We start from the raw sequence: 26,716 nt of genomic DNA, 5'->3' as shown, positions 1-26,716 counted from the left end.
ATCTTCGTAACTGGAAAAGGTAAGGCGACAACTCAAATGTGGCACGATCGCAGGTGATATATTTTACCTAGCAGTTCTACCAGGCACTTAAACGCTTACTATCGCACATAAATTGTCGCGATTAAAAACATCGTAACAAAATACCATGAGGGCTTAAAACTGTCTTTAACAAGCGACAATGCTACAAGAAGAACTCAACTATGATTATAAAAATTACCTTTAATTTTTCGGTCGTGAAACATCTCATGTTCCACTGCCCTTCCCATCATAATCGCCCCTTTCAGAGACAAAGAACGCAAAACAACGTCACGAGTGTATTGAATCACAAATACGTTAGCGCCACAGTGAGTGCCTTGCCAAGTTCAGCTTCCCGCTCAGTCCGCCGGGCGGCGCCACCAGCGCGAGGATTCACAGCACGCCGTACTTCTCGTCCGAGGGCCGCGATGTTTCGGGTTTTTCGGCGGCGTAGCGCTCGTGCAGGTCCTTGCAGTCCTCCTCCGTGATCCGCTCCCAGCCGGATTCCTTCATGTGGAACACTGGTGGCGGGGAATGCACGTGGTCAGCATGACGAAAGAAAAACACATGAACGAAAAGTATGATTTTGTAAGGACGTCATTCAAAAACAATTTAACGATTTAAATGCCTTACATTCTGCAAGCACTAAACGAATTAAGAAATGCTTATCTTTTTTCAATATCACTGACTTGACGCGAACTTTCGGCTCATGACTGAACCTTTTTACCTATGTTCAATCGACCGTCTCACGGGTTTCCAGCGATTAAATACGACAACCAAAAAAGTTCATGAAAAAAGATTCTACTCGTAAATCGCTAACAATCAAGATGATGACTATGCTGTCGATATAATATTCATCTTACAAGCGTGCAGTGAAAAGTCAAATGGGCCCAAATCGCGGTTGTGTACATAGGATATAAATGGTACAGTTACAGAACCCCCTCCTAGTCTGCCGGCTCACCTCGGATGATGCCTCCGGAGGCGGCGTCGCGGTATGTGGCGTGGTAGATGGCGCGCCGGCCCAGGTCGTACGCCTCCTGGTCGGTCAGGTCGGGTCGGTAGCCGGCGTCCAGCACGCCGTACGCGAACAGCGAGCCGGAACCGACCGAGAACAGGCGGCCTGGAGTGCGCGTGCCGTCTGTGTCCACGTAGTACAGGCCGGGCCCCTGACGGACGAGCGGTAACAGTTTAGTGCACACGGGCAGCCACATGGCATATGACCATTGTACACATGGCTAATACAGAGTCAATGGAGAGGAGACTCCCAGTCAACAGAAAATGGAGGGGATCGACAAGGGGACTCGTATTAGCGCGTGGGCGGCGACAAGACGTGGCAGCAAGATCAAGGACGGCAGAACTCTACTGGCAATCAGGTTCATGAAGCATTGTGCTTCACGGCGTGATCGTAGTGTGCTGATATTTGGCGCAAAAATTATGTCTGGCTGCATTTAGCATCATAAGGCAGCATAATGTGACTTCTTTAACTACAGAGACGACCACACCCACCCGTATCGGGGGGGGGGGGGGGGGGGAACTCACGCGCTTGTCCCAGCCGACGATCATGACACCCATGGAGAGTCCCATGCCCTTGTAGTTGTAGACCATGTTGGCCAGCAGTTTGGAGGCGGCTGCCACGCTGATCCGCTCGCGGTTACGCAGCTCGTAGATGCGACACTGCTTGGCCAGCACGCGCTCCCAGTAGGTGCAGTCGGCCGCGCCGCCGGCCATCGTGCCCAGCAGGTAGTCGTTGATCGGGATGATCTTACGCACCTCCTGCGAGGCTGGAGGACGTGACGAGCGGGGAGGAGCGGTCAGCAGTGATGTGGGAAATAGTTATTTTATTTGAATATCACCAAACCTTTTCATATGTTAAATCAAATAGTGTTGTGAAAGGCTTGCAAAATTGTGAACAAGCATGTAGTTGATGCAGATGCTTGTCCTCAAGCAGACACTGTTTGCTTGCTGAATGGGGCAAACCCTGCCTAAGTTTATGATCAATAAAACCCAAATGAGGTAAAACCACCGAGTGGAGTGATTAAAGCATTCTTCCATCAAAAAAGGATGCAATTTACAGGTCTTACCAATATAGTTGCCTCCTGTGGCTCTTGAGTCTGCACAGACGATGACTCCACCATTGTACTTGAATGCCAGGGTGGTCGTACCATGGGCGAAGTGAATCTTCATCTCCTTCCCATTCTCGTCTGTCAGGAAGTTTTCCAGTCCCTGAAATTAAGAACAGCATTGCAACATGATAAATTGTGTCATCTTTGGTTCAGTGTAATCACTAAGGACCTTATGGTTCTATGTATTCAACTTGGCAGTGCAAGGCACCATTGTCTGCATGGAGCACATGCTCCCTAGTCCCTATCATGTTATACCCTTGGTGGGCCTGTTCTTATTCATCTGAGAAATGCCAGCTGGGGCTATCCCAATTTCCCTGACCCAGTGAATCAGAGGAGTGCTGCTCAAGTAACTATTTAAAATAAGGATGAACCCCAAACTTGAAGAAAAGTTTATCTTAAGGTTAACCATTCCTTTGATTATGCTCAGTGAAATAATTTGTTGGCACACCAAAAACAACAATGACTTAGCAGAAACACTACATATCTTGTCACTGCACTGCTACCAGGTGAGAATTTCCTGACAGGTGGCAACCATAAAATGCACATGAATAAATTTCTCTAAATAAAAACAGCACAGGCTATCCTCAATATCCAATACATGTGGTAAGTGCTGACTGCTGTAAAGTGTTTTAGCTACATTCTTGTAATACTTACCTGACCATATAACACAATGGATCATGAATCAACCATATTACTGATAACTTTTAAACAGCATGCAAACAACTACTTATTTTAAACAATTGGGATACATTCCCAGATATCAGATAAAAAAATTAACACATGTGATTTTAATGAAAATTAACTCTTAAATTACCCTAAACTACACAATACAAAATTACCTACCCTAACTGAGGTAGCTCTGATTGCACATAGTTATACTTATATTATGGCGCTAGGTGTGCTCCAGCATTTTCAAATATTTCAAATGTTAAATTTCAGTTGAATACTTCAAACAATTAAAAAATTGAGACCCCAAAACACAAAGTCCTAAAGAAATATAAACTTTAACACTTTTAAGGAAGACCTAAGCCATGAGCTAATGCAAGATGGACTTGGTTTGGATTCATTATAGCTACTGGCACTTCTCTTGCAACCAACAGGATTGGCAAGTGTTCTTAACCTAACATCCATGATAAAAGAAACACCAGATAACCATGCCATAGCTTCTTGTTTAAAGGGCATAGTTCATAGCTTCCTGTTTAAAGGGCATAGTTAACTTTCCTGAGATTAGTTTTTTGCAATGGATTTTTATTTTTTTATGATCAAACTCATCAGATAATTATAAAACCCTTTTTTGTAAAAATGATTATTTTCTATGTTTTGATATAGGAAGAACTATATTCTACAAATAATGATGTTGGACCCTGAGGCTTATTACACGTTGACCAATCATATTTCGCAGCTTTGAAACCTAAGCATCAGCTGCATTGGCTGTAAGCAGCATGCTGCTTGGCTGATGATGACATGGCTGCATTCCCCAGCAAGGCACACATTATTGCTAAGAAGACATTGTTTCAAGTCCACAAACGACAAAACAGTGCAATTCAATGGAATGTCTTTGTCTAGGATGATTGTTGGGCTGTAAAAGCTCCTGATTTCTGCTAGTCTCAGCTCAAGCTACGAAACTGCTATTCCAGTTCAAACCCCATGTTAAAAGTGAGCTATTTTTCAGTGATTTGTACAAGCAAATTTCAAGAGTCTTGAACAAATTGCCACAGGTGTTCTGTTTTCAGATTCCACCCTAAATAGCAAACCACCAGATATAGGTCGGTACATCACAAACAATTTCTGACAATAAACATAGTCTGACAAAGCTAAGAAAGAACAGACTCAAAGTGCAACAGTTATTGATGCACATGTCTTTTCAGATAGCTTCCTCATCCAATGCACCTGAAATAATTTGTGAAATTTAAAGGAAGACTGCCACCTTCAAAAAGTTTTCTCAGATCGGCCTATGATTTATTCCCTGGACAAAACAAAATTTTATAATTCACCTGACAAAGTATCATCACGTGAATCGCGAAAAAAATTGTCGATTATCATACAATTATCAATCGGTTAATGTCTAGCGACAATGTTTACACATCACTAGACTTCAAGGTCATAAGATTATTACATTTTATTTGAAAAAGTAAGGTATTTTGATTTACTAATATATGATTTCATAAGAAATTGGTCATGTTTAATTTATTTTGCATTTAAGTTCGTAAAACATTTAAAAAATCATGGCTCATTTGGAATGGGTCTGGCCCATGTTAAACCCCGTTCCCCACACTTTTTTGGAAAAAATGAACTACTGAATATATAAGTTTAACTTTTATTTTGACACTCCAAAATTCTTCTCTGATCTCGAAACAATCAAAGTTTTGACATATATTTACCAAAAGATAAGAAAATTCATGTTTCAAAGTTATCGATAAACAGTAGAGATGTCGGTTTTCTTGGACTAAAAAAATGGCATCAAACTGAACTTTGGTCTCCGATTTCTCGCAAACGGGTTCGAATTTCGGAAAACCGACTTCAGTCTGGGACATAGGTGGCTCAGCTCTAGTGAAAACCGTTTTGTGGAAAAAAGGTGGCAGTCTACCTTTAAGGTAGGCTATATCAGTTGGGGGAGGTTTGGTCAATGGTTGTCATTTTTAGCACATGCCATTTTTGGCAACCATGTGCTAAAAATGACAACGCTATCAGCTATTTTTAGCAACGATGAAGCCGATTTCACTCCTCAGCGAGGAAATCACGATTTTGGAAATACAAGCACTGATTTTGGAAAAGAAGTGCTGCCACCTGGTGCAAGAAGAAGAAACCAGCTTTAATATGGCCGTTGTTTGTATGGTAGTCCAACGTTGAAGTATACCCTTTTTTGTGGCCCGAAGTTGGAACTTTAAATTGAAGCATCCGAAAATGATCGATATTGATCGAAATCATGATGTTGATGAAAAAAATAATATGTTAAGTTGAGAGAGGAGGCCATTTTATCCAGATGCGGTGGTTTACTTCTTGAAATTATTTTTGCTTACGACGACTGCCATGTAATGAGGGATAATTAGCAGCCGTCATTAGCAAAAATAATTTCAAGAAGTAAACTACTGCATCTGGATAAAATGGCCTCCTCTCTCAACTTAAAATATTATTTTTTTCATCAACATCATGTTTTCGATCAATATCGATCATTTTCGGATGCTTCAATTTTAAGTTCCAACTTCAGGCCACAAAACAAACTACCATACAAATAACAGGCATATTAAAGCTGGATTCTTCGTCTTGCACCAGGTGGCAGCACTTCTTTTCCAAAATCAGTGTTTATCTTTCCAAAATCTTCATTTCCTCGCTGAGGAGTGAAATCGGCCTCATCGTTGTCAAAAATAGCAGAATCGTTGTCATTTTTAGCACGTGTGACAAAAATAGCACGTGCTAAAAATGACAACGATTGACCAAACCTCCCCCGACTGATATCTCCAGTATCCAATGAACGTGTGAAGTGCTTCGAGGTGCTTTGCCTCCATTCTTTTTTTTTAGGTTTGTCAGATTATGGCTTCTATAATGATCATTTCTGAAAGCTGACATAAAAATCCTTCTGAATTCAACATAAAAAGCATACAATACCATTAACTACAGCACAACCAAGTGAACGGTACAATGAGACAATTGCGGCGCGAACAAAAAACATGTTATAACGAAGACTCACATTGATCCGAGGGATCTGCAGGCTACAGTGGTCATCTAAAATGGAAGATACACTCTTCAGATCTTCCAGTGTTTCATCTTCGGCTAAATCTAGCTTTGTATGAGCCTTTACCGGCACACGGCACACAGCCTGCAGCGCCATGTTCGAACCGAATCTGTCGAATGACTTGCAGTCAAGCTTGGGCGTAAATAAAAGGGGCGGTACTATTTTGCTGACAATTCTACAGCCATCAGCCGTGCCCCTCATCCTATGAGACTTCGACATAACCCGAGACGAAGAGTTTATCTTATATCAATGAAGCATGTTTCAAGCCAATTCAGAAGGCTACTACTTGGTAGCGTTAGTAATAGCGACCCTAAAAAGCATCCATCAAAAGATACCTTACCTTACCTTACCTTACGGTAGGTATCGGGATTTTTAGGCTTAGAGCCTGTCGTACCCGATCTCATCGAGCTCCTGGTATTTGGCTTGTCGAGGATCAATCGGAATAGGGAATGGTGTATCGTAAGTGGGACCAGTGTGCATCCAGCCTCGCCTTGAAGCAGTTGAGCGATGGGGCGCAGACCACCTCAGACGGGAGTCGTTTCCAGTCTATTTATTTATTTATTTATTTATTTCACGTCGTGAGGCATTCCATCATACAATGGCTATTCATAGCCTCGAGTCAAGAAGGTACAGTCGGTGCAGGTGCAATAGGTGGGTACATAAAAACGCACATGCATGCATACGAGTGAGTGAACGGCGTCAGATATAATATAAAATAACGTCAGCGAGTCTGATCAGCCGTCATTCTGACTCCTCAGAAGCCACTCACGCAGCTCTTTCTTAAAAAGAGAGTGCTGCATTATGCATATCACGCATCGCTGGTGGGAGTCTATTGAACGCTGTCACGTGAGAGTATAAAAACCTCCGCCTCCCAGACTCTGATAAAATCTTGGGCGTCACGAGATGGTCTGACTGTCGCGTGGATCGGCGGGTGACATCCTGTCGAGTGATGAGACCACTCGAGAGTGCCTTTGGCTCGGATGTGCGCAGGATCTTGTTTAGCAGCGTCAAGCCATGGTACAGATACAAGTTATCAGCGGTAAACCATTCCAGCTGTCGCAACACGTCGCTAATGTGGTCGAATTTCCTCCGGCCGGAGATAACACGCGCACAGAAGTTGAGGACTCGCTGAAGGCGGCCAAGCTGAGTCTTGTTCGCAGACCCATACACAGTAATACAGTAGCGTATCAGCGAGACAACGAGTCCCTCGACCAGTCGGACCATGCAGGACTGTGGCAGGCAGTGCCGGCTGTGAGCGAGGCCACACAGTGTGCCGGTGCAGCGGCGTACAACGTCATCAATGTGGGCCGAGAACGTCAGGCTCTGATCAAACACGACACCCAGGTTCCGCACAGTGGGGGAGCCGGCGACAGTGGCGCCCATGAAACTGATGTTGACAGGTGGAAGCCGCTTAATGTTTTGCCTGGATCCGGTTAAGATGAGCTGAGTTTTTTCTGCGTTGACTTTCAAACTATTTGCTGAACCAAAGAACGTTCTCCATAGTGACTACTAAGGAGCCAATGTCGCCGGGCCCCCCAGTGACCAGAACCTGAGTGTCATCGGCGTATTGCACAATATCCGCGTCGTTGTCAGCGTAAAGAGGCAAGTCATTTGCATACACGGAGTACAACAGTGGCCCAAGCGCTGACCCCTGGTAGGTACCGATGGCAATTGGGGAGCGGTCGAGAGGTGCACCGAGAGCCGACGGACATCTGCACACAGACCTGCTGGTAGTGGTCGCTTAAATAGCTCTCGAACCACCGTGTGTCAACGCCGTATAAACACAACTTGTTCAGCAGACGGTCATGCGGAATAACATCGAAGCACTTTGACAGGTCGAGTAATGAGATAAGAACAACTTTGCCATGATCCATCGCGGTAAAAACTGAGTCGGTGACGGTAAGAAGCGCGGTATCTGTACTATGGTTCGGCCTAAAACCATGCTGACTAGAAGAAAACAGGTGATGTGATGAGAAGTAGTAAAAAAAAACTGTTCGTACACAACACGTTCGGTGATCTTGGCGATAGTCGGTAAAATAGAAATCGGTCGGTAGTTTGAAATGTCGGTAGATTTAGTCGATTTCTGAATCGGATGTACGAGCGTCAGTTTCCAAGCGCGAGGAACATGATGTGACACGAGGCTCGAGTTGACAATGTGCGTTAAAATATGGCACAGCGACGGCAGACACTGTTTTATAAAATGCACGCAAAGTCCGTCAGCACCGCACACCTTACTGCTCCGCATTCTCCCCACCACTCGGCGCAGGTCGTCCGGGCATATCGGGGTGACCTGGAAAGCCCCAGTGGAGACGCGCGCGGGTCGGCAGCTCCGGGCCGGCCGCTGTCACCTGTCGAGCGGTCCTCGGGCCCACCTCCACAAAGAACCGGTTTAGTTCGTCGGCGTCGGCGGCGGGGGTGGATCTGTCGCTCCGCTTCGGAGCCACTATGGGCTGCACGCTGCGCCACAAACCGCTCGGCCCGGCCCGGTCCACGCGCCGCTCTGCAGCTCCTCGCGCGTGTCGCGCCGTATCGCCGACCGGACCTGGCGGTTCAGCTGCTTGTAGGTGTCGATGTGACCGTCTCGGAGTGCAGCCCGCCGCTGTGCCATGAGCTCCTTGGTGGCATCAGTGACTGGCGGGGCGACCGGGTTCCGCACCCTGACACGTCTCTCCGGGAGCAGTTTGTCCAGAATGGGTCGTGTCACGGCGAGCAGGTAGTCCCACTGCTCCTCCGGGCTGTCACTCGCATACACTGGAGTCCAGTCCACCTCCGTCAGCTGGCGATTGGCCTCGTCCGCGTCAAACCTGGACCAGCACCTGGTGGCAATGGTGCACGGCTGTGGCCTCTGGTCCGACACGGACAGCAACACTCGCGACCAGTCGAATACGAGTCGTTCACGACTCGTAGAGCGAACGAGGATCGTCGCACTCTCGAGGTTGCCGGACATTTCCTGACTTTGTATGGATGCCCACGAGTAACTCCATCGGCCAACGTGAAGAACGTTTCAGGGTCGGTATCGACTAGCCCCCCGTGAAACAGCTGGTACATGAAAATCATGTCTCCTCTATACGTCGCCTGTAGTAGAGTGAGAGCATCTTCAGCATTCGGAGCCGCCATGCACGTAGAGTTCGTGACGGATGTTCTCAACCAGTCGGGTTGCCCTGCGCTGCACTCTCTCGATCAGTCGCTGTTCCGCTCTGTTAACCCTCGCCCTGGCAGGGGGGGGGGTCGATGCGACCCCCCCTAAGGTTTTTCAAAGATAGCGTAAAAACGGCGGCGCGCAGCACCGTCAAATTTGTTACAGCCTATGGGGCAGCCTTTTCACATATGAACTAAAAATTTCAGGTCCGGGTGACCTTGGGTCAGGTCACCAGGTCAGAAAAACCGGTACAAGGTCATGGTCAAATTTCAATTTTCTTTTTGCACCTGTCCAACTCACAGTTTTGGACTGATTTCCTTCAAACTTTCAGTATGTGCTAAGTTCACCGAGTTGTATAACATATAGTTCGTTTTTTTAGGTCACTGACCTGAGGTCAGTTAGAGGTCATTACGTCGTAATGTTAAGCCTATGGAAAATACTAAATTCGGAAAATACTGGAGATATCCGCTTCGTTCTATCACTTTTGTGCTTTGAAACCACAGTACTTAACAGCAGGTCACTTGGTGCTTCTTTGTTTGGTGTACTTATCCATGGGTCAGGTCAAATGAGGTCAACTGAGGTCAAATGACGTTTTTGCCAATAACTTGGCACATAGGTAATGACGCTAGAGCTTAAAAAATGGTGTCATTGTGTTCCTGGTGATCAGCCGAATCGAATGATATGCAATATGATGCAATTTGGTTAACTTGAACTTAATTAATTAATTAAAGTTTACTTAAAAATTAAGAAAAAACTTTAAGTACACTTAAGCGAGCTAAAACGTATATTATTCGACGCGCCTTGACGTACTGAGTTCACTGGTGCTTTTCCGAAGAAAATCGGTCTGTATCAGTGCCTTATGCAGGTTTCAACAGAACTGTAGAGACTCTGTCGTTTAAATAGACAAAGCCCAAGATATTAAGTCATTCATTGGCATGGGTCCCTGTTCACTATGTGACGACTGAAAGGCACCACCAGCTTCCGTGTGTACTTATGTATACTCATTACTCCCTCAACACCTCATTTGAATCTTATTCGGTCCGGTCAGTGGCTGGCTCCTTCATCACCATACTTATCTGTTTTCATGCTCATTTGATTTTGGTCAGTCCTATCAAAACACTTTAGTGTCAACTGTCAATGGCGTATGTAAACGAAACCGCAGACGACATTGCGGCGACAGGGATGCTATCCACCCCTGATATACCTACTTCTTATGTAGTTCCAACCTCATAACAAACAACTCGTTGGATGAGATAAAAGGCATCTCTTGAACAGCTCACATAGAAGTGATGTGTACGTACATACGCATCCCGCATCCGTTGTTTGCTGCGGTGAGTCATAGTTGGTTGATAAGTGCTTATCTTGCTTTGTCCGTATTCCGGCGAGTGATTAGGTGGTGCATTCATGATTCATGTATATTGATTTTACCTACCTTTTACTTGATGGGGGTCTTAGAAGACAACTTAGGCAGTTGATGAAGGGGGTGCAAAATGGCCACGACGAGTACGTATCTCAAAGATAGAGAGAAAAAGAAGAGCGCAAAAACATTAGTTAGATGGCTCCCGAATGTTTTTTTTACGGAGCTATTTGCCAGATTTCGCTCGGCCGAGACCCCAGTGTCACTAAAGATCATATAAGGGTGCATTTTCTCGACAGACGTGACAATGTCCGACGCCTATAGGTCGTGATGTGCCTAAAGATTTTTACCATTAAAAGCCTTCCCGTAAGTAGGTATGCCTATAAACTTGAACTCAAGTCAACCGTTTGGTCTATACAGTTTACAGATGTAATTTGTAAACAATTATAAAATATGACCCATTCCAGCAATTGTCGTTGGACTGCAGCCATCCAACTGCGATACGTTGAATTTCAATTAAAATTATCGCCGGTGAACCGGGCGCGGGACAGGTCGGGTAGTGGGTCGTGGTTTCAATCGCAGCGACCACTGCTTAGGTTAATAAGTGTGTCTCTCGAACCTGGGACCAAAGCCTCCCATTCACCCTTTCGGACTAAATAAGAAATCACCTTTATTCTCGAAGTACGAAATAATCTCATACAACGTCAGTACGACAAAAACAGCGTCAACAATATGGCACACGGCACAGTGTCGTCTGTAAGCTTTAAACTAAAATATATAATGAAATAATGCTGCTCATTCGTTTTTTGGCTTGATTGGGGTCCACGCCGTTAACCATAATAATTTTTGTTATATAACGAATACGACCTCAATCTACGGAAAGAAAAAACGGTAAAAATTTATTACCATGGAAATTATGAAGAGGATGTTGATAAAAATGCACGTTGCACAGCAAAGCTCTCCGCCCCCCGTATCTCAGACTGAATCCACACGTTAAAACTAAAATATATTTGTTCATGCACAATTGCTTGGACCCCGATGGTACACTAAATCCGCCGGTTTCGAGGGTCACCACGCTTTTTGGAGCACACCAGTAGCCACACGGCCAGCCCGGCGGAGACGGCCAGAACGGCGGCGATGCCCACTACTAGGAACAGGGTCAGGCGCGACACATCCAGCTGGGCGGCGGTGTCGGCGGGCTCCGGCCGCGGGTGGCCAGCGATGACCTCCGACCCAGCGTCACTCCTGGCTGGAGGACTGGTACGGACACCAGCCCGCTCAGTGGTGGTCTCAGCTGCGCCAGTTGTAGTTGTAGTTGTAATGCGTGCTAGCTTTGGTGTCGGACAGTGCCCTTTTTCATTGAGCTGCCGCACAACTAACTCCTCCATTTCAGTGAGTGGGCTAGACTCTTCTTTTCCGATGAGCGCACGGAACCAGTGCTTCAGTCTGCAGACGAGCTGCTCAGGAGGAGTGATGTTCAACTCAGTCATGCTGAAATCGCCCCCGTCTCCGAACGCCAATGATCCATTTTCGGCATGCTCAACAGTCAGCTCACGGAAGACGAAACTGCCGCTCGACTTCTTCTGATCCCCGCCGACTCTCATGTTGACAAACGCGCCACTCTGGAGCCTTCCAATTGTCACACGCTCCCACTGAATGGTTCCGCGTGAAACTACGTTCAGCGCACTGGACGGCAGCTCTCCGAACCGGGAGTCGGCTACATGTAGGTGATCAACCGAGACATTTAGACCATTTTTCTTCGTCTCCTGAACCTCGGTATCTTGCAGGGTCAATTCACCAATAGTGCCGTGAATGCCTTGAGTGTGAAGTTGTTCGATGCTGCAGTTCTTGAAGACTAATTCCTTCAAAGCTCCATCGCTCGTCAGGCACTGAGTGCCGAGACGCTGTATTTTGACACCATCCATTTCAATTCGACCAATGTGTTTCCCAAAACTATCTTGCTCGCAGCGAAATCTGCTGACATTATAGACGACGAGGTGCCTTATTGTGGCTTTAAAGGAGTTTCTGTTAAGGGCCAGCTCATTTATGTTCTCTAAGGTCAATTTCGGACCAGGCCTTGATGTGAAGCTAAAACCATTTTCGTGGATCTGCAAAAGTTTGATAGATCTGAACGTTAGTTTGGCGACGCGATTCCAGGAGCCAGAGAAGGCTGACCCACGTATCTGAACTTTGTCTACATCTTCGACGGCGAATTCGACAGGACTGCTCTGCAGCTGAAGGCTTCTTTCCTGCAGTTGAAGACGCCGGACGTTCTGCACCGATATTTTCAAAGCAATTGGATGTGTGGAGTCAACTAAAAATGATTTCTCGAAGATCACATGCGGTGTGTCCTTGACAACGATTTCCTGCACCGTTTTTGGGACGAATCCTTCATTCAAGATAATCTGAAACAAGATTTCGGTAGTTAGCTTGGTGACATAAGCTTGAAATGCGCTACAACCAGTATAACGCCATTTGGGGCGACTAACGGAACGAGCGAGGGGGTGAGCCTTGCACGTGCAAAATTTCGAGGGGGTACCTCCAACTTGTCCACGGCACCCTACTAACCGGTATCTAGCGATGTGCCAAATTTGAGTACAATCGGCCCAGCCGTTTTCGAGATCTGGAAGCGGCACCCTGCACGTGCGCACGTGCAAAATGGGTCCCAACTGACTTATGCACGCCACCCTACTAACTGCTCCCTAACCGCGTACCAAATTTGAGCGCAATCGGTCCAGCCGTTCTCGAGATCTGGAATCGACCCCTGTACGTGCGCACGTGCAGCAGCATTCCAAATCTGGCACATGGATATGCATTGCCTAGTGGGTGCCTACCTACATGCATGCCAACTTTCAGCGCAATCGGCCCAGTAGTTACCGAGAGATATTGCAACGATTACAAAACTGACACCTCTTAAAAATGACAAAACTGACACGTAAGTCTCGCTCGCTTCGCTTGCTCCGTTATAATTATAGTAAGGGCAACGGTTTACGCAGATCAAAACTCGCCATTGGAAAACGGAGCGCATCACATCGCGTCCTTTGGCCAGGTGCACAATTACGATAGCATCTTATTCCGACCTACCTTCCTGGGGCATTGGCAGGTGACGCTGCGAGCGGCCGAGCAGTTGGGCTCCAGTGCGCAGCACTTCAGGGCGCAGGCTCGGCCAGTACGGGATATCGGCGCCGCAGTCACAGTCAGGAAAAGAAGCGGTGGTATCACCACCAACAGCAGTAGTGCTATTGGCAGCCGGCTGACGCCCCCCATGGGCGACCGGGCCGGGCGCTCACTTCTCACACTCATGGGCGACCGGGCCGGGCGCTCACTTCTCACACCCATGGGCGACCGGGCCGGGCGCTCACTTTTCACAGCTCTCCGCTCTCACGACAGGAACATCAGCAGCAGCAGCGGCAGCAGCAGCGGCAGCCGCAAATGCGGAGAAGAAGTGGTGTAAGCCATAATGGCCCCGACGGCCGATTCCTGCCCGGCCGGAGACGCACCTCCCCCGGCCTCCTCCGAGACACTGAATTGGCGCGGTGAACAAGGGTTCAGATAAGATAGTCGTGAAGGCTGGTAGGGAAACCACGGGGATCCCCGGCACTGCTTCAAGTGGATGCGAGGAGGGTTAACCCTCGCCGGACCTATTGGTTTTCTACATACGCGCCGGCCGAGGGGGGGGGGGGGGCGGGTACGACCCCCCTCGCCGTTTCGCCCCTGGTGAAGCTAGCGCGTCGCAGAAAAAACGAGCGTGTGCGCGTTTACGAGACGCAGAGATTGGTACCCATTTGAAGGTCCTAGGTCAACCGGTGACCTCTGAGGTCAGGTCAAGTGCCCCAAGGTACGGTTCAGTTTTTGGTGAATAACTTCGCAAAAAACGGCCGCAGAGTGCCAATTTTGGAAGAATCGTGTTCGCCTTGCTCAGGCGCGTCGAATGATATACTTTTTGTCCGGGTCAGGTCAACTTGGGGTGTTGACCTCAGGTCAAGGTCAGGTCAGCACCCCCAGGTCACGAAGCTGGTCGAAAGAGGTCATGTCGCATATCATTCGATTCGGCAGGCCTTCCTGAGTCCATTGGTGGCTGTCCGGACTCGCTAGCGCAATTTGATCAAGAGTTATTGACGAAAAACTAATATGACCCTGATGACGTCATAAATGACGTCACGCAAGGTGAACATTGCAAAAGTGACGCATCTAACCTTGCAAGGAGTGCATCAAATCACGATTCTGTGTGCTTGAGATAGTTGGAGATCGTTCCCGGCGCCAAAATAGCAGTTTTCATTTTTCCCCATTGACTTATAATGAAACATGTCGCAGTGGGAGAAGAAACAAAAATGAGCACAAAAATTGTTTACTGTAATGCTGCGGATGCTATGCGGATGCGGATGCTCGTATGTGACCAAACGTGAGCATAATAAACTGATTTTGTGTTGGGCAGCAACATAAAAGCGTAATGATGCTAATTTCATTCGCTTATTCATCTAAGGCAGGCAATGATGAAAAGCACCCAGCCACCCGGTCTGAAGTTCGATGTTTTGTCTGCAATCAAAGCACAAAAATCGGGATTGTTAACCCTCGCCCATGTTGGTGCCCCCTGAGGGTTTTCTTAGCTACACGCCGAACCGTTTCAGATAGCCTGCTCAATTTTGCAGTACCTACTACCTTCTGGGGCATCCTTTGCGCAACTTTTGGTATTTTTTTGTCAAGGTCATGTCAGGTCACGGAGTTATGACGTCATAAAGGGAACAACCTCCGGCCAGATTTACGCTAAATTGGAGATTGCTTCACATTGGTATAAATGCCGACACAATGTCCGTTGACATTTTGAAGGTAACTAAAGGTCAAGGTAAGGTCAGTGACCTCGGTTGACCTGTAATGACTTCTTGCACTTGTATGCCTTTTCGGGGTATTTTGATGCCCTGAATTCGAATTTGCTATCCATTTCAAGCATCGTCGGTTGTTTCTTGTAGTTCATTTTGGGTCAGGGTCAGGTCAGTGACGTCACACGCCTGACGTGACCCAATGCACAAATGATCTTGCAGACTTCCGATGCTCCAAACGCATCATTTTTAGAGTTATGACATCGAAATACACACCAAACGATAGAGAATTGATTACGGATCACGATAGTGAAGGTTTCAAGTCGATATCTCTTACCGTGTTGCCGCAATTGGCGCGGAAATTTGAAAAAGTTAGATATTTTCCAAAAATTTGACCTTTGACCGGTCATAAGTAGGTCAAATGTTGACCTAGGACCAAAAAATATACCACCAATCGCGAGATCTCGTTGAGATCAATCCGTTGGTCTTTTCTGCTAAGCTCTACGACGCTCCGTTTTCAAACGCCAGGGGGGTCGCACCAACCTCCCCCCCCCCCTGCATGGGCGAAGGTGGCAAAACACCGTTTACGGGCGAGGGTTATAATGGTGAGGTCACGAAAATGACCTGACCTCATATGAACTTTAGGAAAAATCCGAGATATACAAGTTGTGGGACTCATAATGGATACTAGATCCTGCAAGTTTCATTTCCCTGTGACATCTCTGGCAGTGAGGGCGTTGCGAAGTTGCGACATCTGAAGACCGTGCAGAGATTTTAACGGGAAACGGCGGGGTCTTTTGATTTGGTTAAAAATCGGTATACAGGGCCTCCTCGATGCGCTGATTCCGAAAATGTTATTTGGCCGTTAACTCGTTAACGATGCAAAATACCACCCCAAAGAGGCACCTTTTCGGAATCAGCGCATCAAGGAGACCCTGTACACCGATTTTAAGCCAAATCGAAAGACCCCGAAAATTTGCTGCTGAAATCGATATATGCTGCTGAAATGTTAACGGATCGTTAACTTGTTAACGGTGCAAAATACCATCCAAAAGAGGCACATTTTCGAAATCAGCGCATCGAGGAGGCCCTGTATACCGGTTTTCAGCCAAATCGAAAGACCCCGCCGTTTCCCGTTAAAATGTTAATTGGTCGTTAGCTCGTTAACGGTGCAAAATACCACCCCAAAGAGGTACCTTTTCGGAATTAGCGCATCGAGGAGACCCTGTACACCGATTTTAAGCCAAATCGAAAGACCCCGAAAATTTGCTGCTGAAATCGATATATGCTGCTGAAATGTTAACGGATCGTTAACTCGTTAACGATGCAAAATACCACCCCAAAGAGGCACATTTTCGAAATCAGCGCACCGAGAAGGTCCTGTATACTGATTTTCAGCCAAATTGAAAGACCCCGCCGTTTCCCGTTAAAATGTTAATTGGTCGTTAACTCGTTAACGGTGCAAAATACCACCCCAAAGAGGTACATTTTCGGAATCAGCGCATCGAGAAGGTCCTGTAAGCCGATTTTCAGCTAAATCGAAAGACCCCGCTGTTTCCCGTTAAAATGTTAACTGGCCGTTAACTGGTTAACGGTGCAAAATACCACCCCAAAGAGGTAAATTTTCAGAATCAGCGCATCGAGGAGGCCCTGTATACCGATTTTCAGCCAAATCGAAAGACCCCGTCGTTTTCCCGTTAAAATGTGTAATTGGCCGTTAACTCGTTAACGGTGCAAAATACCACCCCAAAGAGGTACCTACATTTTCGGAATCAGCGCATCGAGGAGGCCCTGTATACCGATTTTTAGCCAAATCGAAAGACCCCGCCGTTTCCCGTTAAAATGTGTAATTGGCCGTTAACTCGTTAACGGTGCAAAATGCCACCCCAAAGAGGCACATTTTCGAAATCAGTGCATCGAGAAGGCCCAGTATACTGATTTTCAGCCAAATCGAAAGACCCCGCCGTTTCCCGATAAAATGTTAATTGGTCATTAACTCGTTAACGGTGCAAAATACCACCCCAAAGAGGCACATTTTCGGAATCAGCGCATCGAGAAGGCCCTGTACACCGATTTTCAGCCAAATCGAAAGACCCCGCTGTTTCCCGTTAAAATGTTAACTGGCCGTTAACTCGTTAACGGTGCAAAATACCATCCCAAAGAGGTACATTTTCGGAATCAGCGCATCGAGGAGGCCCTGTATACCGATTTTCAGGCAAATCAAAAGACCTCGCCGTTTCCCGTTAAAATGTTAATTGGTCGTTAACTCGTTAACGGTGCAAAATACCACCACAAAGAGGTACATTTTCGGAATCAGCGCATCGAGGAGGCCCTGTATAGTGTATACCGATTTTCAGCCAAATCGAAAGACCCCGAAATATGCTGCTGTGATGCTGATATTCGTTGCTCCTGAATTGATAGACGTACAAAATGAAAAGAAAATCTGAAGTCTTTTCCGGATTTGGAAGCAAATCCTGCGGCATAAACAGCGCGCATGCTGCAGTTATTTTACATTTCGAGTATGTTCAGGAAGACTGTGGGCCTGAAATTGCTCGATTTGATCGGGTGATTCCGCGCAACAATTTGCTTATTTTTGCTGTCAGCGCTCACACGGAGACTGGGATAAGATCTTCGAGCAGTACCTACGTTCTGGCGACATGGATCACGTATCTTGTTTGGATCAGGGGTTTCTTTTAGGTATCTTGGGATCAGGTCAGATCAGGTCAAGGATTATTTATAGTCACCGTGAGTTCTCAATATCACCGTGACCGTGGTCTTGGATCACGGTGTGGCCGAAATAGCCAAAATAGCTCAGTTGGGTTGGGAAGAGCGCGGAGAGGGTTAGAGCCGCCGTCAGACAGGAGTTTTGTAGCCTTGGTCAGACTGAAGGATCTTTGGATCACGTTACGCAAAGGTAGGGGAGTGGTTAGGACTTCAGTAGGCGGAACTATGGTCATGAGTACCCAAATATAGGAACGTTCCCATTTTTGGGAACGGAGTTCCCAAATATGGGAACGGGCGTTCCCATTTATGAGAACGGAAGGCAATTTTTCGGCCGTTCGCCCACTAAAACTCAAAAGTGCATCACGTCTCAAAAAAGTGCACGCTGATTTAAGTATCTACTAAATCTCCATAAAGTTATCTTTAATCTGACCGTGGAACAAGGAAATTGACCGTGGAATGATATTTTTAATGATTTTTTAAAGATGACAGAATGGTGGAAATATGGGTTATACGACATTTAACATGCAATTTTAAGGAAAATGAAGCATTTTTTAGTTTGAGGTAAAGTATAATAATTTTCGCCTGGTTATGAACTTTCATACTATCGACACCAGATGCTGACATATGCAAGCGAACACGCGGACAGTCCCGAGGTAATATTGTTGACATTTGGTGTCGAGGCGGACGACCGCGTAGAACGTGCGTGATTTTACCGAACTACTGTTGTAAACTCAGTTTAAGTGGTCGAAAATTATTCAGCTGTATTTTATCAGCCCGGAAAGACATATTTTATTTGGATGCTAGCTGTTTAGCATTATTTTATAAGGAGCGTCATGAGCGTGGTTTTTGTCTTCCGTGTTTCTAAGCATGATCGTTTTGGGGGAATTTCTCTTATATAGGTCGCTCTGGGTGGCTTATTTATAATTTCTATGCTGATTTCGATCATTCCTCGTGCCCATCCTACCAGGCCTTTTGTCACTTACACTCATTAAGAAAGGAAAAACTAGACTTTCATTGGGACTAGGTGTTTTGAGGGTGTAACATATTCAGCGTTCCCATTTTTGGATACTTTCTTGTACTCGTCAACTATCGGTGATAAACAGACAGGTGCTTGACATGTCTCCACCCTCGGCACGGACGGTGGATATAGGTATGGAAGACCTTGTTGAACATCGCTGAGCGTTGTGAATTACGTAAACCTGCAGAGGGGGGCGTGCCCGCTGCGAGATCGACGGGAATAAAAGCGCAGAAGACCGGGCGAAACATGCGACGGTCTTGCCGGAAAGGTCATCTGATGATTGTTGCGTTAACAATAATTTGCGGCGTTGGACGTGATGCTTGTTAATGAAAAGAGCCCCTGAAAGGCGTCGGTGAAATCGTTCCCAATTATGGGTACGCCGTTCCCATAATAAGGAACGCTTGCAGCGCCAGTGTACGAGAGCGTTCCCAAATTTGGGCTGGCGGCCCGGATGATGGACTGCTTTAGAAATAGGGGAACGATTTGAAACTACGATGGGCCTTACAATATCAAACTCTTTCCCAACAATATTGCGACAAATATCAGGCGGTTCACGATCGTTTTCTATTTTTTGGACGTCATTTAACGGTTCTTTTTCTTGTTTTAAATAATGCCTACATGGCGTTCCCATATTTGGGTTTATCGTTCCCAAACATGGGAACGAAAATGCGTTCCCGAAAATGGGTACGCTTGACCATAGTTCCGCCTACTGACTTAGGGATTAATAGCAAAAGTACACTGTGAATTGGATAGTGGGAGCTGAATCAAACTAGCCGTCTGGGCAAGTGCGTCTTCCGGTGAATTGAGCAGAGTGAATATGTATACAATACATGTGTCTGTTGGAGCCAAACAAAAAGGAGCCAAACAAAAATTGGATCAGCCAATCAACGGCTGGAGTGGGTGGGGTGATGATATATATGATCATAAAATCAGACAACTTCATCTTTTCCATGCATCCTAGCATTCAAATGAAAAAATAAGGCATAAGAATGTTTTTAACCACATAAGGCCTACAATCACTCGGTGCATAATGTACTGGCAGCTGAATCGCAGAGTTACAATACAAGGGCGGTGTTTCACGGGACGCTGCTATCAAATTGCGCGAGCTGACGTCACACTTGTGGTAGTGTTGGAGCAATGGGCCTGTTGATGTTTCCATGGAAACCCAATTTGACACGTGTAAAAGCAGCGTGCTGCTATCACCGGTGAAACAGGGCCCAGGTCAAACAGTGATTGGCAAATGTGGCAGATTGAAACAGACGCGCCAAAAAATGTAAGCAGCACCTTGGTTTGAAAAAGTCATTATTTTTATTATTTTGTTTTTGGTTTTCCAATTTTGGTTAAATTATTATTTTAAAATTAAATATGTATATTTATTCAAATAAAATTAAATCTTTAAACAATTTTCTTTCAAAACACTAATCCATTTATGGAATGGCCAGCTGATTGTTCATTGTGACGCCCAGAACATGCAGAAAAGCTGTTTTCCTATCACCATTTTCGAGTGAATTCGCTGAATTCAATCAAATCTCGTTAATTCGTAGTGGAAAATGGAAGCCTTTTCTCTCCAATAAGTGGATGCTAGAGAGTTGCATTTATGCCCTACCTATATGGTCATCAAAAGCTTATTTATTGACCAATCAATTTTTTATCTTCACCTCGTAGTTTCCCCAACTGGCTTGATTTGGGTCATGTTCAAAACTAGGAGTCAAATCAATTGGGTCAAAGGTCTGTCACCAGGCTGGGAATCCTCTCCAACCTGTCCTGAAGAAAATAAATCTAGGTGTTTTTGCTACAGTATTGAAAACCTGCAGTAGTGATTAAAATATACAATTTGTGAATGATTATTCCCTAGATGAACTCTTCTCGTTTTTCCTTGCCATTTTTTCAAGTTTCCCCTCTCTTTCATCATCTTTTTTCACAGATCACAATTGTCTTGGCATCATTATGACATACTAATGGGGACAGAATATGCAGTGTTAATGTGTTGCGCAGAACTTTTTCTTTCTTCCTTTCTTTAAAGTTAGTCCAAACCTTTTGCAGGGAAGGATTCACAGGGACAGAGCCCCCGTTAAAGGTAGTGTGCCAGCTTTCTTGGACCGTATGGAGTTAATGGCCCAGATAAGGAGAACCGGATTTTTAGAACTTATCCATACCTTCAAAACTCATGGAAACGTCTTAAATTCTTCAAATTTTGAGTACCCCAGTGCGAAATTCGCCCCGACGGGTTGTCGGTCGTACCCCAACCACATTTCACACCACTATGAACAATAAATGCACACGCTGAAATCGCTATTACCGATAGGCTCATCCAATCAAGTTTCGATAAACCCGTTCATCATCATCTCCTGCGGTTTCGAACACGCCTGTTAGGTGGTGCGGTAGACCGCGCCCAAAGCCAGGGCCCCGGTAACGTGAGCTAGCCGAGTCGGGGCAGCGTGCGCTGACCCAAGCCGGGGCCGCGCGTCCTCCCGGTGTCATGTGATAGCCCGGGGCTGCCCGCGGGGATGCGCTAGACCGCGCCCAAAGCCGCGGCCCCGGCTTGGGTCAGCGCACGCTGCCCCGACTCGGCTACCTCACGTTACCGGGGCCCTGGCTTTGGGCGCGGTGGTGGTGCGTCGGGCCGCGCGCTCTGACTTCGGCCAAGAAAAATGCGTCAGCTGATCATTGTCATTTCTGCCACTTTCATGTGGTGAGATGGGGTCATAACTTTAGAGACGGCTGTTTCATATCAATTATTTTACATAAAATAATATTTCCAACCATAAATTAATGTTCGACAGCCAAATTAAAGAAACAATACCAATACAGGCTTACAGTTTAAATTCGACATTGTGTTGTCTACGATTAGACAGCTGATAACTCATTCCCGTACGTCGTAACTCTATAATGACCTTTGCTTATTGTCACATGTGCGCCGCTTTCGTGATTGTTGCCGACGCCTGTTTGCAGTTCAGCCCACTACAGTTGTTATACATATCGAAAAACCGATAAACTTTTAGGCGAAAAAAGCACTATTCTAGGCCCATTTTTTATTTTTTTGCGATATTAGGTAAAAACAGAAGCTTCTTATCCTAGGAAAAATAAAATGGGAAATCATTCAAAGGTGGCACACTACCTTTAAGCAAAGCTTTTTGCGTTGACCCTGCCCTCTACCCTCAGATCACGCAATTCCGGTTCTATGGCAGAAGTTGGAGTCCCGAAAGCTTAACGTGCGCACATAGCCGCGCACGGCCGGTCCCCTCAGTCCTCACTGACTACGGCAGGCCTGGCTGGCCTGGTTGGTGGCAGGCCTGGCTACGGCCTGCCACCAACCTCAACCATACCAGTCAGGAGGCTCATAACCGTCAAGCGCCCGTCGTGCTTCAAAGTTCAAACACGGATTATTTTAACCGGGAACGCGTGCTCTCACCACGCGGAGTCCAACGCTCTACCGACTGAGCTACGGGACCGGCAAACTTTATACACACAAGGTCAATAAAGCACGTTTGTTGTCGCCCGCAGCGCAGGCAGTATGAGCGGCTGTATTGTGGCCGGGGCAGCGCTTCGCCTGGCCGGGAGGACGGGCCGGTCGGGCCGGCGTGCCCTCTGCTGGACCGCCTCCCGACAATCTGGGGTCAGCGGCGGAGACACGCAGACAGAGCAGCTCACCGCGGAAGGAACCACCGCGACCACTGCCACCAGCACGTTCGCCGAGTCGTTCAAGAAGTTTGAGGGCTTGAACCAGCCAAAAGGCGATGAGACCCGGCGCAGTGAATCGTTCCTGACGCTGCTCCGGAACTCGCCCTTCATAAAGGTACTGACCAGTTGTTAGCTCATCGACACAGTGTTTATGTCTGTACCGACTGCGTCGCAACTCGCATGCGTGACTGAAGCTGTATCTTAATTGTCATTGTCCTTTCAAGTTACTATTTTACTCTCTGCAGTTATTGAGATACTTGAGACCTGTTCCAGCGCCTCCAGTAGAAATTCTTGACTGGAGGCTCTACCAGAGGTTTTACTGGAGACGCTGGAACGCAATCTGGAGATTTCTGGAGATTGGCATCACATATACCAAAAGAATGACGATTGCTCTCTCTTGAAACGCAAAATTTGTTTTCAATTTTATTAAGAAAGATTAAGAAAATTATAGCAATGTAATTTTCTTTACATTCAAGTTGTAAAATAATCAGTCAAATGTCCTTTGTTTACATCACGATTCACTGAACTCTATAATGTGGAATGCGCATCGGCCGCCAGATGGTGTCCAACGGTGCCGCCATGTTGCGCAGACCAGAAAGCGGCCGCCGCCTGTGTTGGGGAATAGGGAATTCGGGACCTCGATTTACGTTTGCGGTCGCTGCATCCGTTACGTTCAAGCTATGTGGCCACGGAACCCGGCATCTTACGCAGAATTGAGTGGAGAATAAGATGAAATCCTAAAAACTTCTCAGATACAAGGAACTAATACGTTAAGCCCTTATAAGTCAATGGGGAAATATGAAAATTGCTATTTTGGCGCCGAGAATGATCTGAAACTATCTCAAGTCAAGCATATTAAATCATGATTTCATGCACTCCTTGCAAGGTTCTATGCTTCATATTTGCATTGTTGCCCTTGCGTGACGTCATTTGTGACGCCACAAGGGTCACAGTTTTTCTTCAATAGCTCCCGATCAAATTGAGCTAGCGAGTCGGGAAAGCTACCAACGGACTCAGGAAGACCTGCCGAATCGAAGGATATGCGACATGACCTCTTTCGACCATCTTCGTGACCTGGCGGTGCTGACCTGACCTTGACCTGAGGTCAACACCCTAAGTTGACCTGACCCGAACAAAAAGTATATCACTCGATGCGCCTGAGCTAGCTGAACACGATGATGCCAAAATCGCGGCTCTACGGCCATTTTTGGCGAAGTTATTTACCAAAAACCGAACCCGTGCCTTAGATCACTTGACCTGACCTCAGAGGTCACCGGTTGACCCGGGACCTTTACAGTGGGTTCCTACCAGTCACTCTGCATTATCCTTTGTCGCAAACGACCAATTTACCGCTTAATTCTAGTTAAATTAGCGGCGCATTAGCGAGGTGAGTTCAATCAACCCCCTCGGCCGGGGCAAATGTAGGTCCGGCGAGTGAATTTGAGGAATTCTGAAGATACGATCGTGTTCCCCACTCAATTCTGCGTAAGATGCCGGGTTCCGTATCTACGTAACTTGAACGTAACGGATGCGGCGGCCGCAAACGTAAATCGAGGTCCCGAATTCCCTATTCCTCAACACAGGCGGCAGCCGTTTCTTGGTCTGCGCAATATGGCCGCCACCGTTAGACACTACGGCCAATAGGGTTCAAGCGGCATTGCTCCCCTGTGGTTTACATTCGTGATTGTCACATGTGCGCCATAATTGTAGACCAGAGCCTCCAGAGAAATTTGGACCTCTCAACTCTCTGGAGGCTACTGGAGGTTTCTGGAGCTTTGGCGAGAGCTTTCTGGAGCTTTCTGGAGGCGCTGGAACGCTCTCTGGAGGATTCTAGAGCTTTCTGGAGGTTTCTGGAGGTTTCTGGAGGCGCTGGAACAGGTCTTGATATTTGACCATCCCTAACCGTGTCTGTTGCCAGATGGGAGACCCGACCGGAAAGGTAGTCGAAGGCGAGGTGTTTCACGTCGTGGGTGACGACCTCTACATCGACTTCGGCGGCAAGTTCCACTGCGTCTGCCCCCGGCCGCCGCGACGCTCAGAGTAAGGATGCTAGGAGCTAGCGCTATCTTTCATTCAAACAGTTTCATAAGAATTTGTGCAGGTAGGCATGAAAACCCTCGGTAAAACCGTATCTTCAACAGTAATTAAAACTATTTGATGAAGCGGGTCGATGTTTGCTTCTAAGACACCCAACCTGTTCCTTTTTTCGTTGATATCTTTTGTTTGGGGCGTGTTATGGCTATTTGTAACCTGCTTTCACCACACACTTGGTAACGGATCGTCAGCGCCCGCAGTGATCCATTCATGTACTTCCAGTGAGCGATCCTCGTGACTTATGACTGCTGATCCATTGACTGACCCCCCCCCCCTCAAAGAACCTGATCCTCGCACCCTCAATGACCATTCCATTCACCCCTAGTGAACCGCCCCACTCCCCCACTAACCAATTCTTCCCCTTCCCTACCCCAGAGAGTACGTGCTGGGAGCGCGCGTGCGCTTGCGTCTGCACCAGCTGGAGCTGTCGTCACTCTTCCTCGGCGCCAAGCGCGACCTCAGCCTGTTGGAAGCCGACGCCACCCTCCTAGGCATCATCTCGTCTCCGTACCGATCCAAGGCCAAGCAAACCACGTAGGCGGGGACCACGCGCAGGTCAGCCCGAACTGGCGTGAAGAGGTGTTCACTAGAGCTGTACAGTGTATTCAACAGTGTATGCATGCCGCGGAAACGAGCGAGCAGGGCGAACGGCGGTCGGTCGCGCCCTGCCCGTAACGCAATACATTCTGTCAAAGTAGTTACCGTGTACAGGGACATATTGGCTCACTCTTCAAACACACATAACGATAAAACAATGCCCTCGGGCGGGAGTGGTATAAATATGCAAATTCAACAAGCTGCTGAGAAAGTCTCAGGGTTTGTAGATACATCGATACCACACTGATCCCACATCCATAAATGTGTAAACTTGGTCATCACTGGAAAGCATACAAGTGCGGAAGCATTCACACTGAGATATGACGCTTGTTAGTGTCACCACTGGGCTTATCTCAACACTACCATAAGTCGTCGCTATTTAGCGAGCAAGTGACAAGGCCGGCTTGGCGGCTGCTCCCGCAAGCTGTCATCGTCACATGCTCTGCGGCAGACCCTTCCCCGCACAGCATGTGTACACGTCACAACGGTCACATCACCGGCTACTCGTCACGGTCACACACGTCACCGCCTGACGTCTGTGAGGTCAGGCGATCAGACGCGCCGTGTTGGTAGCAAACGGTTCACAAACGGCACTTGTCCCAGCACCATCCGCCATCCGGACCGCACGGGGACAGGGGATCACTTGCGCAGAGTTTCACAAACCGAACTCATCTCGGTGTCGCGCGAGTCACCAAGTATACAACGCCTCAGCTCTAGTTTAGGCCACTAGAGGTCCATGCCCAAGACCTAGTTTAGTGTCGGTTTCTGCATTATGTCTCAACACGACACTGTTGGCCATCAGGCGCCTGTATTGGGAGTCCTGTGTATTTCACCGTTCACTGACCACTGGCCTTTAATGCTTGCCTCTCTTCCTATTTCTCCGTCTCTCTTTCCTTGCTCTCTTCCTTTCGGACCACCCTCGGTCCATTCCTAATGCCCGTCCTGTATGCTGGACTTTACTCGCCCCGGCTAAACTACCAAACTGGGTAGTTTCAAGCACTTTCTACCGCTATGACCGTCGACTGCCCTCGGAGGCAGCGGTGGTTGACGGCGCCTTGGTGGGACACTGATCTTCGTCGCTGCCGTCGGAGCAGTGGACGATGCCGTCACACACCTCCGAGGGGCTGAGGCAGCGGCCTAGTCGGCACCTGGGGGGGGGGGGGGGAGGGTTAGGTTAGACTCCTCTGAGGGGCTGAGGCAGCGGCCTAGTGGGCACCTGAGGGGGGAGGGGGAGAGGGTAGGTTAGACTCATCTGAGGGGCTGATTTACCGTCCCAGTCTGCCCACGAGGGAGGGAAATAGACACACCCGTGATAAGATGAGGTATCGGGCCATGAAATTGTTTTATGGTTGGCTGCGCCATTTCAGCCACATACAATGATCTCAGGACTGATCAATGATCATCATAGGACGGCATTT

General features: G+C 47.2%; 4 protein-coding genes across 7 annotated transcripts in view; 1 reads left to right on the top strand and 3 right to left on the bottom strand.

The window, feature by feature from the left end:
* Positions 1-299: 299 nt before the first annotated feature.
* LOC122380755 (proteasome subunit beta type-5-like) lies at positions 300-6,186 on the bottom strand. Its single transcript, XM_043364172.1, has 5 exons — positions 5,827-6,186; positions 2,097-2,238; positions 1,555-1,796; positions 977-1,181; positions 300-536 (listed from the first exon to the last, which is right to left on the bottom strand). Exons 1-5 carry the CDS (start codon positions 6,088-6,090, stop codon positions 409-411), a joined length of 981 nt encoding a protein of 326 aa, XP_043220107.1. The 5' UTR covers positions 6,091-6,186; the 3' UTR covers positions 300-408.
* Positions 6,187-11,360: 5,174 nt separating this feature from the next.
* LOC122380724 lies at positions 11,361-21,213 on the bottom strand. 3 transcript variants are annotated; one of them, XR_006256371.1, is made up of 2 exons: positions 13,452-13,907; positions 11,361-12,772 (listed from the first exon to the last, which is right to left on the bottom strand). XR_006256371.1 is itself a non-coding variant. In XM_043364143.1 (2 exons), the coding sequence occupies exon 2, from the start codon at positions 12,290-12,292 to the stop codon at positions 11,414-11,416; it is 879 nt and encodes a 292-aa protein (XP_043220078.1). In that variant the 5' UTR covers positions 12,293-12,772; positions 21,186-21,213; the 3' UTR covers positions 11,361-11,413. The 3 variants fall into 3 exon arrangements, 2 of the variants coding, with proteins under 2 accessions (XP_043220078.1, XP_043220069.1); XM_043364143.1 differs by lacking the exon at positions 13,452-13,907 and adding an exon at positions 21,186-21,213; XM_043364134.1 differs by lacking the exon at positions 13,452-13,907 and adding an exon at positions 21,083-21,109.
* LOC122380741 (28S ribosomal protein S28, mitochondrial-like) lies at positions 17,778-25,395 on the top strand. The gene is made up of 4 exons (XM_043364157.1): positions 17,778-17,822; positions 22,431-22,722; positions 24,526-24,647; positions 25,077-25,395. The coding sequence occupies exons 2-4, from the start codon at positions 22,441-22,443 to the stop codon at positions 25,237-25,239; spliced, it is 567 nt and encodes a 188-aa protein (XP_043220092.1). The 5' UTR covers positions 17,778-17,822; positions 22,431-22,440; the 3' UTR covers positions 25,240-25,395.
* Positions 25,289-26,716, bottom strand: part of LOC122380709 (nascent polypeptide-associated complex subunit alpha, muscle-specific form-like) — a 48,882-nt gene continuing 47,454 nt past the window's right edge. For both annotated transcript variants that reach the window (XM_043364123.1, XM_043364116.1), the window contains one exon: positions 25,289-26,446. In XM_043364123.1, the coding sequence (XP_043220058.1) occupies positions 26,308-26,446 (139 nt within the window). In that variant the 3' untranslated portion in view covers positions 25,289-26,307. The remainder of the gene's footprint in view (positions 26,447-26,716) is intronic.

Source organism: Amphibalanus amphitrite, unplaced genomic scaffold (assembly GCF_019059575.1).
Source record: "Amphibalanus amphitrite isolate SeventyFive unplaced genomic scaffold, NRLGWU_Aamphi_draft 000009F_arrow, whole genome shotgun sequence".
Lineage (NCBI taxonomy): Eukaryota > Metazoa > Arthropoda > Thecostraca > Balanomorpha > Balanidae > Amphibalanus > Amphibalanus amphitrite.
The sequence above is the reverse complement of the archived record's forward strand: the minus strand, read 5'-3'. Positions and strand labels throughout refer to the sequence as shown.

Bases quoted from the DNA above. Each gene is read 5' to 3' on its own strand.
- LOC122380755 (XM_043364172.1), bottom strand. From the start codon at position 6,090: ATGTCGAAGTCTCATAGGATGAGGGGCACGGCTGATGGCTGTAGAATT. The intron at 1,797-2,096 runs GTAAGACCTGTA...CACGTCCTCCAG, and splicing joins CACAGGAGGCAACTATATTG to CCTCGCAGGAGGTGCGTAAG. The intron at 1,182-1,554 runs GTGAGTTCCCCC...CTCGTCCGTCAG, and splicing joins TCGTCGGCTGGGACAAGCGC to GGGCCCGGCCTGTACTACGT.
- LOC122380724 (XM_043364143.1), bottom strand. From the start codon at position 12,292: ATGGATGGTGTCAAAATACAGCGTCTCGGCACTCAGTGCCTGACGAGC.
- LOC122380741 (XM_043364157.1), top strand. From the start codon at position 22,441: ATGAGCGGCTGTATTGTGGCCGGGGCAGCGCTTCGCCTGGCCGGGAGG. The intron at 22,723-24,525 runs GTACTGACCAGT...GTCTGTTGCCAG, and splicing joins GGAACTCGCCCTTCATAAAG to ATGGGAGACCCGACCGGAAA. The intron at 24,648-25,076 runs GTAAGGATGCTA...TCCCTACCCCAG, and splicing joins CGGCCGCCGCGACGCTCAGA to AGAGTACGTGCTGGGAGCGC.